This window comes from Diceros bicornis, chromosome 15 (genome assembly GCF_020826845.1).
Source record: "Diceros bicornis minor isolate mBicDic1 chromosome 15, mDicBic1.mat.cur, whole genome shotgun sequence".
Taxonomy (NCBI): Eukaryota; Metazoa; Chordata; class Mammalia; order Perissodactyla; family Rhinocerotidae; genus Diceros; species Diceros bicornis.
This window is the reverse complement of record NC_080754.1, coordinates 22,906,421-22,921,441: the sequence shown is the minus strand read 5'-3', so window position 1 is coordinate 22,921,441 and position 15,021 is coordinate 22,906,421. Positions and strand designations below refer to the sequence as shown.

Sequence of the window (15,021 nt, the reverse complement as noted above, 5' to 3'; positions counted from 1 at the left end):
GAGGAGGATTGGCATTGGATGTTAGCTCAGGGCTGATCTTCCACACAAAAAAATAAATAAATAAATAAAAGTAGATCATTTAAAGAGGGCTAGTTTAACAATTCCTTCTGACTTTGTGTATAATACCTTGGCTGTAATACTGAAGTCTGTTGCTTTTACATTCAACCTTAGATTTCCCCAAGCCAGCCCTTGAACTCTCAGCCTTAAGGAAGATCTGTCCTTCTTTTCCAGTCTCTGGGTACATCCTCAAAGATTCAGGGTGGTTCTGTTTTCTTCAGATCCCATAGAATTAGCTCTGATCTGACCCCAAAGTCTAAAGTCTCTTTAATTAGCAAGTCTCCTTTACAGTTTTTGTTTGTTTGTTTTTGGTGAGGAAGATTGGCCCTACGCTAACATCCATTGCCAATCTTCTTCCTTTTGCTTTAGGAAGACTGTCCGTGAGCTAACATCTGTGCCAGTCCTCCTCTATTTTGTATGTGGGATGCTGCAACAGCATGGCTTAGTGAGTGGTATGTAGGTCTGCGCCCGGGATCCGAACACATGAACCCCGGGCTGCCAAAGCGGAGTGTGCGAACTTAAACACTACTCCACTGGGCCGGCCCCTCCTTTATAGTTTTTGAAGGATGCAAGTTCCTGTAGGTGGTAGTCCCTGTTTCTCTGTCTTTTTTTTTCTAATTTTGAGCAGTGGTGTCCACTCCCTCCACTCCCTCCACTCCCAACCACCTTTAGATCAGACTCTGCCTCTTTCTTACTCCCATGAGAAAGCGGTATTTCCTCTCATTTTTTATTTCTACTTCCCGGCTTGTCGTGACTTCCTGGACCCCTTGTTTTCTGACACTTTTATACCCATGTTTGCATCGTTGGAGATGACCTGTCAAATCAGTTCTTGGATCATTTAAAATATTAACATATCCAAATGCCCTCGTTACTCTCACATCCCTAAAGTAATCTTTATGTCTCTAATAAAAATCGGGGCAGATTTATCATACACATTAACCTTTGAGGGGGAGTTTCCCCCAAAGCACTTTCACCATTCTTCCAAGTCTGGGGTAAGCTTGTTTCTGGGAAAGGTAGTAGGTTTGGAAAATCGTGGGTAGGAAAAAATCGTAGGGATTGACGTAGAAAGAGAAGGAAACAGAAGTCAAAGTTAGCTCCAATGTTGCATGACCTCGCAGTTTTGTTTCATTTCCTCAATAAGTATTTCTTGACAAACAAATAATAAAGAACTGCAGATATGACTGTCGACTAAGCAGGAGCAAGTCTATAATGCTAAGGTCTTTAAGAATTTGAAGATGTGGAGGCTGCCCTGATGCCTCTGACCAGCCTGTAAGCCCTTTCGGGATAGAGATGGGTCTTGTTCTTCTTCAGATCTCTGACAGTGTCTGACATAGTGGTGGACCCACAAAAGGTCTTTAGTGTACATTTGTTGCATTTACTAAACTTGAACATATCGTTCATCTATCTTAAAGGGGGAGCAAGAGCTTGGTGCTCACAAGAACTGAAATTCTTTTCTTGAGTCACATTTACTCTTAAAATATTGGCATTTCATCCTCTTATTCAAGTTCATCTCATAACCTGTTCCTTCAAGATCCAAAGGTATCTGTTGATAGCTGGCGAGGGATCCAGGCTGCAGAGTTTTCCACCCAGTTTGGAGAAGACATTAGAGCTTAGTGGTTAAGAGCACTAGCTTTGAGGCAGAGAGACTTGGGTTTGAACCTACCTCTGATAAGCATTCTCTCTCTGTTCTTAGGCCAGTTTCTTAGCCTCCTGGAGTCTTGGTTTCCTCATCTAAAATGCAGCTAAAAATCATACCCACTGTAACAGGATTAAGTTTGATTGTGAGTAAGCAAAAGCCCAAAATATTAGTGACTTAAACAATAAATAAGTTTATTTCTTCTCATGTATAAATTTGGAGGTAGACAGTCCAGAACTAGTGTCGAGGCTCTGTTCCATTAAGTCCTCAGGGACCCAAGACGTCAGCTCCTTCCAGCTCACCAAGAATGTCATCTTCTTCCTCATGGTCCAAGATGGCAGCCATCACATTTGCTTTCCAGATAACAGAGTAGAAGAAGACACAAAGAAGAAAAGGGCAAAGGTGTTCCCAAACTATTTTAAGAAAGTTCCTAGGAGCCATCAGGTGACATTTCTGCTTACTTTCTATCTGCCAGAACTGAGTCACATGTCCATGTCCATTTGTAAGAGAGGATGGGAAACATTGACTTTATTCTGGATGGCCACGTACATGACCAAAAATTCTATGACCATGAGAGAAAGGGAGAATAGACACTGGAAGACAACTGGTAATCTCTATGTCACCCACTTAGAGAGTGGTGGTGGGAATTAAATGAGGTGATGTATCCAAAATCCTTTCAAGTACCTAGCAGAGCTCAATGAATGGTCAGTACTGCCATCAGTACTGTTTGAAGAAAGAGGAGGGTCTCTAAGGAAGGAAGTGAGGCCTTTCTCTGAGGCCTTTCTCTAAGGGGGCCCTCTTAGGTTGTGGAAGGACAGTGCTGGGGTCTTGAAGCTACCATAGGTCAGAAACCACTGGTACTTCCTCCTTCTTTGCAGGAGCAGATCTTGTGATTAATGAAGTGATGTGGTGGGACCATGGAGTGTATTATTGCACCATTGAGGCTCCAGGGGACACATCAGGAGACCCAGATAAGGAGGTGAAGCTCATTGTCCTACGTAAGTGCTGCTGGAGCTTTCTCTTTGGCCACCCCACCACCATGACACTTTTATATACAGAAAAAAAACAAAAACAGAAACCAGCAAGCCCAGGTTACTGTTGGTAGATTGCCAACCTCTGAAGTTCCCTTATCAAAGCTAAACTTTTTTTTCTTTGCCATTATATTGCTCAACCTTAACCTGTAGGTCAAGAGCTATATTTATTAGACCTCCAGAATGTTAGAACTGGAAGCATGCCCCTGCAGATTTCGTTCAACCCCTGCTGGGCTTCTTCCTACAGACTGGCTGACGGTGATCTTCATCATTCTGGGAGCCCTCCTCCTCCTCCTGCTGATTGGAGTGTGCTGGTGCCAGTGCTGCCCTCAGTATTGCTGCTGCTACATCCGCTGCCCCTGCTGTCCCACCCGCTGCTGCTGCCCTGAGGAAGGTGAGAGGGGACGGACGAGCAGTGGGATGCGGTGGTGCTGGCGCCTGGTGCCCCAAACAGATCAGCATCACATGCCCAGGTCAAAACCTGAGGTTCTTCCAGGTTCTCCTCCCTGCCCTTCTCCCATCACAGGTTCAGGGGAGTTTGGCCTCAGCCCAGAAAATGATGCTTGGGGAAGCTGTAGAGCCAAGTGAGAGGACTTCTGCCTGTCCACATCCTACCCTGCCTAAGGCCTCCTTCAGATGGCTCTGCCTGCTGATGGCATTTGCTCCGCAGCCCTTATGCCTGTGCTCCTGGCACTGCCCTCGCTTGGGCACGAGGTGGCTGGATGGAGTGGTTTGAATGTGGCAGCGAGAGAGAAGGCCACTCCTTAGAGATGACTTGAAAAGAACAGAGGAGAGGAGAGAGGTGTTACAGCAGTGGTTCTCAAACTTAAGTTCACATCAGAATCTCCTGGAGGGCTTGTTAAAACTTAATTGCTGGCTCCACCTCCACCTCCAGAGTTTCTGATTTAATCGGTCTGGGGTGGATCCAAGAATTTGTATTTCTCAAAAGTTCCCAAGTGATGTGATGCTGCTAGTCTGGGGGCCGTACTTTGAGAACCTTTGTGTTAGAGGAAGGGAAGACGGAACAGAAGAAGATCTTGCACTTAATGGGATCTTTCTTTGGGCTGAAAATTGCCCTTTGAAAACATAATTATGACATGCTCTAGAAAATTTGGCCGCAGAATGCATGGTAAAGGCAAAAGAATAAAAAATTATTCTACAAAGATCTTTTCTTAGTAAATAGATGGAGTGGAATCAACTGCTTTGAAAGGAAGGAGTTTTTGTGCCTTTTTAAATAACATTTCCTTTTCCTGATGATGTAAGTAAAGTATTACATTGTAGAAAATTTGAGAAATTCAGTAAAATGTAAATACTAATCTGAGTACCCAGAGATAACCACTCTTATCTTTTTGGTCCATTTGAAAGGAAATTTTTTTAAAAGGAAAAATAAAGAATTGTATCTAAAGATAGAAACAAAATCTAATCTACAATGTCAAGAAGGTCAGTGGTCTGAGTCTGGTTTCAGGCCTGTGTTCTGAGGTTGCTTTCTTACAGGCAAAGAGAACTAACTTTTATTGGATGTTTGCTATTTGTAGGCCCTTTGCATATATTTCCCTATTGAATCTTCACACCCCTAGAAGGCAGGTATCATCACTATTTAACAGATGAGGAGACTGAAAGTCAGAGAAGTCACAGAGCTAGTAAGTAGCAGAGGCAGTACAGTGTTGAATTCATGTTCATCTGACTTATGAGTGCCTGAATTTCCCACAACAGAGGCTGACATAACCTCTGTGTAGATCATGATGAGATTGCTTGAGATACCAATGAACTCCTTAAAGAGAAGAAAAATAACAGAGAACTCAGTATTGGGCCATGGAGCTTCCTATCTTTCAAGGACCTCTGGAGAGATGCCCTGGAGAAGTCACTGTCACTGAAGTAGTAATATGCCAAATGAGATGAGAAGAACCCTCCCAAGATGCCTTAGAATCCCTAGGTCAGTGGGGCACTCAAAACAGGCAGGACTGGGGATAACGTCAGCACAAATGATAAATGTATCTGCTGTCATTAAGCTGATAAACAGGTTCTGGGGGAGAGTGGTTTCTCCTAAGTGGTTAGAGTTCACTTAGAAGAACTAGTAAAATAAAGAAATGTAGGCCACAAATAAAAGGCCCTGGACTTGAGCAGATGAGGTCACCTTCAAAGTGAGTCACTAGGGCAGACTGTCCTGAGAAGTTTGGTGACAAGAGGAGACTACATGGAGGGGGCAGAAGTAGTTAAGAAAAGTTCTTGGAGGCCGAAAACGGTGTGTGTGACTGTTGGTTTTTTTAGAAGAAGATAACCTAAGCATATTTGTAGGCAAAGAACCAAGGCCAATAGAAAGTAAGTAAAATGCATTATGAAGTAAAATGCACGGAGGAGTGGTGGAGCTGGTGGAGTGACATCAGGCTTACAGTGAACAGACTACCTTTAGAAAGGAAAGGAAAGGCAGCTGACCTCTGAAGAGAGAGAGGAAGCCATTAAAATGTGGAAGATGATTAAAGTTTAAGGAAGGAAGCTGAGAGAGCTCACACCAGCCTGTCTTGCTTTCAGCAAATCAAAATTCTAGATGCAGAAGGAAGCTTTGAGAATGACGTCAGTGGTTCTTGAACTTCTCTGACCACAGCCCACCTCCCTAACTTGCTCCCACTTGAGAATTAATAGAGGACCAGAGAGGAGAAAAATGAAAATGACACCAAATTTTAGTAACTCTTTATAATTCACTTAATATTAGTAAACAACCCATAGTAGAACTTAAAGATAAAAGTTATTGAAACTGGACCTTATTTTTTCATGAGAACTAGAGAAAACATCTTTCATCCCTAGATGGGTTCTGGCTCTCCTCCTCGCAGAAGCTCTAGGCACACACTGCAGTGGGCCACAGGCCACAATGAGAATCTCTAATCTATGTCACTCACCTCCACATCCCCCTCACAGTGGAGGGAAGTGAGGCCTAGAGAGACTTTTCCACAATTACGACTTGTGAGTGGCGGGTCCTGGAATAGATATAGCTCTCTTGATTCCATGCCCAGTGCTGGTTCCTCTTCCTCAACAAAGATTTTGTCATCAGCTGAAAGTTCGTGGGAAGGGGAAGACAGGAGAATTAGGGAATATATAAACTGTTGCCCTAGAGGAGGGAAGCAGGATCAATAGATCAGTCAAGGAAAGCCAGGTTGGGAGGGAGGGCTATTTGAGGTCGGTTGTCTGTGCAGTCAGCTCTGGCGGTGTGGGGCCAGGAAGCATCTGCTGGTGGTTCCCTAAAGCTGAAATGGTAAGAGTTCAAAGGGCATGTGACTCTAGGAAGCTCCTGAGGATGTCACTGCAATAACTGGTCAGTCCAATCAGAGGGGATTGGTAGTATGGGAAAAAGCAAAAGGACTGTGTGACCGTGGGTCAAGAGAGGGCCAAGAACGGGCTCTGTGAGAGTGGAGAGGGGCTGGTAAGGAATGATAAGCAGTTCTGGGCAAGTGCAGGTACCACAGGTGATGCCGGCTGCAGGGGAGGATAGGCACAGGGTTCTGGAGGAGGGGTGGTGTGGAGTGTCAGTTCTGTCACAAAGGGGACGTCTTAAAGAATATGCCCTGGGTTTTCCTCAGAAATGAGGATAAAATGCCTGTGGTAGTTTAGTCTCCAAATGTGTACTTTTGTCTCTCCTATGGGATCTAAGGCAAAAGAAGCGACTTCTTATAACAATTTATTATAACAATGACAGCCAGTATCCATTGACTGTCATATAATAAGCATTTCATGTGTATTACCTCATTTAACCTCAACGACCTTGTGAAATAGGTATTATTGTCCCTAGCTCACAGAAGAAGAGACTTGGCTCAGACACTCTGGAAACTCACTCAAAATCACACAGCTAGTACATGCTGGGATTCAAGTTGAAGTTCATCTCACCCTCATAGCCCATATTTAAGGAAACCTATCTCTGAGGACCATATTTCTCAAAAAGTTATTGAGAATCCCCAATGGTCAACTCCAATTTGACTCCCTGTATTAGAATTAGGGAGGTTGTTGAAAACACAGATTTTCTTGTCTTGCATTAGACTGAAGGAGAGGCTCTGGCAGTGGGATTCAGGAGTCTGTATTTTTAACAAACTCCTTAAGGGTGACCAAGACAGACTTTACTCCAATAAGGTTCAGAGATAACTTATTAGGAGTCTTTTGAAACTTTGTTACTTTCTCCATGTTTCTTATTTTATTGACTGTCTGATTCCCCATTAGGTAAGCAGCAGAAAACCCTGGTAGTCTAGACATCCCCTCGGAACTGTTTTCAGGAACAGGAGGGCAAGGGAGAGCCTCAGAGGCTGTGTTTTCCACTCCCATCTTATCAGTTCCAGTGCATCAGGGAAGGGAGGGACCCTAGTAAAAAGGTTGTGGCAGCTAAGAAGGGAGCCAGTAGGTTAATTTCTGGAGTTTGTGAAAATTTGACAGGAAAGCTCATGGCACATCTGGAAGGGTCTCTAGGGAGTTATCTGTACAGGGGGTCTCATTAATTTAAAAAAGTCACTTGGGGAGCAAGCAGTAAGACTAACTCTCCCTTTCTCTCCTAATGAATTGGAGGAGTAGGGGAAGGAAGTGGCCAAAAGGGGAAATGGTACCATCTGGAAGAAGCCAGGATTCAAATACAGGGGCAGGGCGTGGGCAGGGTTGTTCCCAACAGAATCAGATGTCCCCAGGCCTTGGAAGCAGAGACTAATCTGGAGTGGGTTTTGAAAGGTATGGAGCTGAGTTGGAGAGAAATAAAACGAGGACATACTTCTGGGGAAGGTTTTTGTTTTTTTTGCTTCATCACAGAAATAAAGGAGTCTGGGGACTCGGTGGTTTGGCAGAAAGAGCACAGGCTTGGGTGTCAGACAGACACAGGGTCACGTCCTGCCTCTGCAGTTTACCAGTTAGGGCACCTTGAGCTGGGAAGGTAGCCTCTCTGAGCCCAGCTCCCTCATCTGATTCTCGCATTAAGAGACTTCTCTGAGGACTAGTTAGCTTATGTAAAGTGCCGGGCATGTATTAACCAGGGCATTATGTGTGCTGATGGTGGCACATACAGGGAGCTTGGGGAGGCCTCTGTTAGCAAGAGGGAGAGGAAGTGCTGAGCGTGTGGGCTTGTCTTCAGAGGGTTAGGGGTGCCAAAGGTATGGCAGCTGGCTGAGCTGCTATAAGTTTGCATCCGATTTCCTCCGGGCTGGGCCATGACTCACCATCAGGGCTAGAGCTCCAGACATTTCTGGGGGCTCTGCTGCAACCACTTCCTGTTGTGCTGGAAGTTTGTTTCACACTGGAGACACTGGGCAGCCATCCAAATGGCCCCTTAACTGCCGGCCTCAGCAAATCCCCCACCTGGTGCAGCTGGCTCCGGAATGCCTGCCTTCTCTCCCCTCCTACTGTGCCAGAAGGAAGGCTCAGGCAGAGCCTGGCTGCTTTAGGGGTGGCCACAGGGCTTGAGGAACCCAGAAGGAGGTGAGAGTACCAAGCTGGGGGCCTGAGGCAAGCACTTCCTGCACTGAAACACACAAGTACATTTCTTACATGCATGAATAGACAGGGACTTTGGGAGACGTGGCACTGTCACAGTGACCTCAAAATAGAAATTCATGAACAAAAACAACTAAATGCTTTTGTTTTTAATTTGCACTCACCATGGGTTATGTGCTTCAGACCAGTTGCACCAAGGGGACTGCAGTGACACTTCTATGGATCCCTTGTGCTGCTTTTTTATATTATTCTCTTTGCCCTGAAAGGAAATGGTGTTTCCCTTCTCCCTTCTCTGCCTCCACCCTACCCCTTAGAGATTTCCTCTAAGAGAGTCTCCCTAAGTAGAGAAGACCCCAACATTGAATAAAGTGAGGAGAAGAGTAGAAAAGATCCGCTGGGGTCCAGTTCAGCTTTTTGCCTTCTCTTGCATTCTTTCCACTGGTTTTCTCCCAGCCACGGCTGTTGTACCAGAAATGTTTTTCAGTCCCCCTCCTTTTACCAGTAATTCTACCCATTGACTTCAGCATCTCCGTCCTTCTCTTTTTCTTTTTCTACTCTGAGCAGGCAGCCCTGAGCTTCCCTGGCAGCCCCTGACTCACAGCCTCCTCTAAGCCCTTTGCATCTGTACCTTCTGTGTTTGGCCTAAGACCTGAGATTTCATTGCCTGCTAATATCCATGTATTTGGCATACTTTCTGGGTGACCTTGGGAATGGGCAGGATGATGAAATGTTTTCAAGACTAGGAAGTCAGGTTTTCTGAGTATACTTCCCTGGGGTGCAGGAGTTGCCTTTTTGACTAAGGAATTTATTCCCAGCTCCTTGCCAGAGGAATAGTCAATTCACGACTCCCTTAACTCTTACTCCCGTGCAAGATAGGTCATAATGAACTTTGAGGAGAGAAACTGGCCTCTTGTCAAGGCCTCTAGGTGGAAAGAAGTGAAGAGGGATGTGTGGGCCTTGCCCTAGCTGAGCGTCTGCATTTCTCCTTTTTCCCCCGCAGCCCTGGCCCGCCACCGCTACATGAAGCAGGCTCAGGCCCTAGGCCCCCAGATGATGGAAAAACCCCTGTACTGGGGGGCGGACAGGAGCTCCCAGTTTTCATCTTATCCAATGCACCCACTGCTGCAGCGAGGTAAACCTTGTCAGAGATTTGGGGTGGGAGAGGGCAGAGGGCAAGGGTAGGAGCATGGGCTGCAATGGGGCCTTCGTGACCAATAAAGTGGGTATTTTTGTGACTGAGGATGCGGAGGGACAGATGCAAGCTAAACAATATGGCATTTTGGTGCCCTGATTCTGAGGAGCATGTTTGGGGCCAGTAGTTCTGCATGTTCTTATCCTTGTTTCCATTCAGATTTGTCCCTGCAATCCAGCCTCCCACAGATGCCAATGACCCATACCACCGCTCACCCGCCCATCACCAATGGTGTCCTAGAGTATTTGGAGAAAGAGTTGCGGAACCTCAACCTGGCCCAGCCTCCACCCCCTGACCCCAAAGCCATATCTGGTCAACCCTTCAGCATGCTGTCCTCCCTGGGCTCGGAGGTGGTGGAACGCAGAGTCATCCACCTGCCCCCGCTGATCAGAGACCTCCCAGCCTCGCAGAGGACCAGCAACTCCTCTTGCCAGCAACGGCTCACCCCGATTCCCCCTGGACCCTGGGATCTGAGGGAGAGAAGAAGGCAGCACCACTACTCTGATTTCCACGCGCAGCTCCGGGACCGGGAGCCTAAGGGCTGGGCGTTGGAGCGAAGGGAGCTGAACCAGCAGCGGAGTGGAAGGTACCGCAGCTCCAGGCTCAGCGGGTCACCCACGCCCTGGTCAGACAGGGACAGCCTCAGCGACGGCCCCTCGTCCAGCGAGGCCCGCTGGCGGCCCAGCCACCCCCCTCTCCGGAGCCGCTACCCGGAGAGACCCCGCAGGCCCAGCCCCCGGGAGGGCGCCCAGAGGCACCGCCGGCGCAGGCACCGCAGCTACTCCCCTCCCCCGCCCTCGGGCCTCAGCTCCTGGAGCTCCGACGACGAGAGGGAGAGGCCGCCGTGGAGCAGGGGGCCCCGCCGCCGCCGCTCGCAGTCCCCAACCTGGCCCGAGGAGAAGCCACCCAGCTACCGCTCACTGGATGTCACCCCAGGCAAGAATGGCAGGAAAAAAGGGAGTGTGGAGAGGCGTTCGGTGAGCTTGGGGCATCCTGCTGAGGGTCGGGCGTGGGCGGAAGGGACCCTTCAGCCGGGCTTGGCCACAGCTGACACAGGCCACCTCCCATGCCACCGCTGAGGGTATCTCCTCCCTTTTTTGCACAGCTTGCCCCATGGGCTTGGTGAGCCCCCTTGTTAGAGCTAGAAGGGACCCAGTGAGGGCGGAGGGCGGGGGAGGGGCTCGGTGCTTGAGGCTGACAAAGGGCCCTGTCATCCTAGTCCAGTCCTCATCAGTACCGTGAGGCAGGTCAGGCAGCGTCCCCCCATTTCACAGATGAGGAAATGAGGCTCAGAATAATGAAGCACCTTGTGAGTTGTGGAGCTGAGACTTGAACGCCGGCCTTCGCGGCTAAGGCTTTACTTCCTGTCATAGCTACTTTGCTTTACTTAGCACCCCTATTTCCATACCCCAAATTAGACCACGGCCTGACAGAGGACATTTGTGCCACTTCTGCGGGCTGCACGTCAGTGTGCAAGGCCCTGTTGTATTTGATGAGCCCTCTGAGTCCCCCTGGAAAAGATCATTAAACTGATTAAAAAAAACAAAACCCACCTGATATCTCAAATATGGGTCAAAACTTTAGGATTCTGTGAATAAACAAGGTGCCAGTGGGTGTCAGTCATAGCTTACCAGCCTAAAAGGGGCACAAAGAGGGGCTTCTAAATATAGACCTTTTTTTTTAAGATGTGACTTTTAAAAGATCATGTTATAATTAATATACCCAAATGATGGTATTCCTTTAACGTTACCATTTTGCAAAGTTATGCTGCCATTGCTCAAAAATATTTATGAACTGCCTTCAGAGGCAACATACATGGCTACCCATGAAAGTCTGTTTCTCTATTTGACCAAAATCCTTTTCTGTTTCGCTTCTATTGAGATAAAGGGATATGTAGTAGGCTCTGAGGGAAGTTCCCAGAATAGAGGGATTTTATAGGAAAAAGAATTTTAGTCTCTCACATATTTTGAAGGATACAACTCTCATTAGGAAATGCAAGTTCTGCTGTGATTTGTTTAAAAACCAATCATATACATGGTGTGTGTGCAAAGGAACAGGCATGTTATGAGAGACACAGCTCTGGTCTTTCTAGGGAAGAGCATTGGTGAGAGAGTGATTTCGAAAAAGGTAGCAAAGGCCCGCAGGCATTTCTGAAATAATCAATGGCAATTACATCGTATTCTCACCGATGTCCCGTGAGAGGCAAAGACCAGTAATAAAGAAAATTAGTAGTATCCTTACTAAGTGGTACTGAGCTGAGGACATTTATGCAGCCTCTCATTTAATCCTTACGACACCCTGTACGGTTTGTACTATTGTCTTCATTTTTATCGTGGATACAGCTCTTTCTTTTTCCCAAGTAAGAAAATTACATCCTGAAAGAAAACACAGAACCAGTCAGACCCAAGACAGCTACTGTTACTTCAGTCATATAGTAACTAAACTGCCTCTTATCTTCATTTTAACAGAAAAATGTAATTTAAAAGCCAGTTTTTGGACCAAAACCCAAACCCTATTTTCTTCTAAGTTAAATTTTTTCTTTTATTTTCTTCTAAGTTAAATTATGTGGGTTCTTATAAGTGAGAGAAGGATAAAAGGAACACCAATTATGTTCCAGACACTGGGGTAAGCCCTTTCGAAGCCTTATTTCATTTAATCCTTGCAACAGCCCTGTGAGGCTCAGAGAGATTAAGTAACATGCCCGGAGTCACATAGCCAATAGTGAATGAAGCCAGAATTTGAACATAGCCCTCTGACTCTCAAGCCTGTGCCCTTTTCAATAACTCATGCTGCCTCATTAGAAAGAGAGAAGAGAATTATGTGGGGCAGTGCTGTTTTCTGGTGACTGTATTTCTTCCTCGTTTTTGGGAAGTATCACAGCTTCCTTTATCATCAAGCTGTACCCACCAATAATTCTACCACAAGGAAACCAAATTTTCAATTGTAAAGTTGCTCATAAGAAGCAAAGAGTGTGCTCAAAATAATTTTAAAAGCCTTCATTGTTTTGGATCTACCTGAGCTTATCTCCCAAAGAGTTATCACTTTACTTTATCACATTCAACTGTCTGTTCATATTATGAGGGACCAGAGGCCCAAGACCAAAGCTTGATTTAGAATACTAGTTGGTTTGAAGGCCACAGGTGTTTTGTTTGTAACTTGAGTTTTGAATACCCTTAATGAAGCAAAGTTCTCCAGGGCCAGAGTCTCGCTCTTCCCTCCTCTCCTTGGTGGGACTGGTGCTTCCCACACACTTTCTTAGCCTCTGAAGTCTATGGAGCTTGCAGCCCACTTCAGAAGTTATAATACAACTGGGCCACTAGATGGTGATCTTTGGTTATGTATAACAAAGTTTCTGTTTACTCCTAGAGTTGATAGGGTGTGTCACTATTTTCTTAAATCAAGCTTTCAGCAGTTACAGCTTTACCGTAACTTTTTACAAAGTACTTATTAAAAGTACTTTATTAAATATTCAGAGCAATGTGAATTCATCAAAAAATCTTTTGGCTCACGTGAACCTTCTGTCAAGAATAATGTTTAACAAGTAGATCAAGGGACAAGGGCTTCCATGAAGGTGATCTCATGGGACCCCGAAATAGGTAAGAACTTTTCTCGTGCAGTGCCCATGAGAAAATGGAAGTGATGTTGAGGAATCTCCTATTAGACTCCAGAACCAGAACTCCAGCTGAGATCTTCTCACTTCAGGTCTAGTGGTCTTTTCACTCCATCAAAGGCTACAACCTCAGAAATATAAGAAGCTGTAACATCAAGCTTTAAACTCCAGTGGTTTCAGACTGAGTGGCCCCTGTGTTCCTGGCCTCCTTCAAATCAATTATCTTTCCAATCTTGCCTTATCAGATAGGGCTTCCCAAGGCATTTCTGGTTTGTTCCAAACTTGGCCTGTACACACCTGTTCTAATATAAGAGAAAACTACATCCTTTCCTCTCCAAGTTAAACTTTCTGTAGAGACTCCAAGATTTTTTTTTTCAATTTTTGCTTGACTCTTTGATTCAATAAAAGTTTTGTTAGATCACGATACTTAATCTGTTTTCAGTAAAATGTCTAGTCCTTGATTATGTCTAGGTTTTCCTTCAGCAAGCCCTGGATAAGTTCCTTTGGCCCCATTTCATGCTTTCCTTTGTGTCAGAGAGCTTTCATCCCACAGCATTTTGATTAGAAACCATACCCCCTTAAACTCCCTTTCCTGATAAAATGGAAACACAAATTTTTTATAGCAACCTGAATATACATAAATATACAGTGTTTTAAACAGTATGTTTTGGGACAGATACCTTATTTTGCCATTTCAAATAAGATAAGGTCACATTCGTGGACTGCAGCTGTAGATATTCAAAACCTAAATAAAAATGCTCTCCTACAACACATAGAGAAATATAAGAAATGTAAACCATAGTCCTTGCCCTCGTAGAGCAAGTTGAAAAAGCCGAGAGATAAAGTAGAATAACTTCTGAAGAAAAGCCACTGAGTTTGGTCAGGAAGAGGTAATTAGTGATCTTTGAAAAATAACTTCAGAGAAATACTAAGGTATGAAGCTAAACTTTTTAGAAAAGGGCTGAGAAGGAATGGTACAGGAGACTATAAATAAGAAAAGGAAAACTGGGCCATGTCTTCATAAACGAATAGTAGAGAGATGGACTGATGAATGGAACAGGGTACCTTTCTCCAGTCTAAGGGAGACTTACTTGACGATGTTAAAAATCTGCAAGAGGCAGAGTGAATGAGACTGTAAGAAATTTTCAGAAATTAAAGGTTTTTGAGGGAAGCTCCAGAGAGGTAGGAAAGAAGAGAAACTTAAGCCTGGGGGAGAGACTGGCTTCATGAAGAGTCAAGAAATATGTTTTAGATTCAGATCTGCTATCCCAGCAGCCACCACTCCCCTAGGATTTGCACCAGAATCCAGCGTACCTTGTGTATTGTATGCATAGACAATAGATCTCAACTGATCTGATTTTTTGTGTGTTCGTCTATTCCTCAGGAGAGAGACAGCTCCCATAGTGGAAGGAGTGTCATCATTTAGTCACCGGGCACAGCACTACTTCTGTGGCTACTTCTCAGCATGTCATCAGCATCACCTAGACTTCCAGATGACGTGGGAGGGACACTTCATGACTGTATCCAACAGTTTGGGGTTAGATTCTGAGAATCAAATAGAAGAATATTAAAAACAAGAGTTTGAGCAATTGATGACTGTAGTTTTAGCCTTGGTCATACTCTCTGCATATTTAGATAGTCTCTGACTTGCAATGGACCCTAACTGGCGTGTGATCTCTCAGCAACTTAGTAGCCTGAGTGTTCAACTAGATTACACTGCTCAGAGCCATGGCCATTCTCAAAGTGATAACTCAGGAATCGTTAAGAAGAAGTCAAACATGTTTCAGGAGCAGGAAATCTATGGAGTACTATAGGGAAATTTCCATAGGAACTTGTCTCTATCTCGATAGCATATCTCCATGTTAGGAGTCCACCTTGCTGCACCCATTCCCAGTCCTGAGTGCTCCTGAGGGTCCAATCAGAGATGGCACAGGAAATACCCTAGCAATGTGTCCTCTCATGGGTTATTTATTACAAATGTAGAGAATCACAAAATCACAAAGAAGCAGTTTTGCACCAACCTCATTCCTGTCCCTTGTTT

General features: G+C 45.3%; 1 protein-coding gene across 4 annotated transcripts in view; it reads left to right on the top strand.

The window, feature by feature from the left end:
- ILDR1 (immunoglobulin like domain containing receptor 1) overlaps nucleotides 1-14,475 on the top strand; it is a 30,376-nt gene extending 15,901 nt beyond the window's left edge. Inside the window, exons 4-8 of one of the 4 annotated variants that reach the window (XM_058555893.1) lie at nucleotides 2,572-2,691; nucleotides 2,972-3,118; nucleotides 9,179-9,310; nucleotides 9,530-10,347; nucleotides 14,365-14,475. In XM_058555893.1, the coding sequence (XP_058411876.1) occupies nucleotides 2,572-2,691; nucleotides 2,972-3,118; nucleotides 9,179-9,310; nucleotides 9,530-10,347; nucleotides 14,365-14,406 (1,259 nt within the window). In that variant the 3' untranslated portion in view covers nucleotides 14,407-14,475. The other 3 variants (XM_058555895.1, XM_058555892.1, XM_058555894.1) reach the window with 3 other exon arrangements.
- The last annotated feature ends 546 nt before the right edge of the window (nucleotides 14,476-15,021 follow it).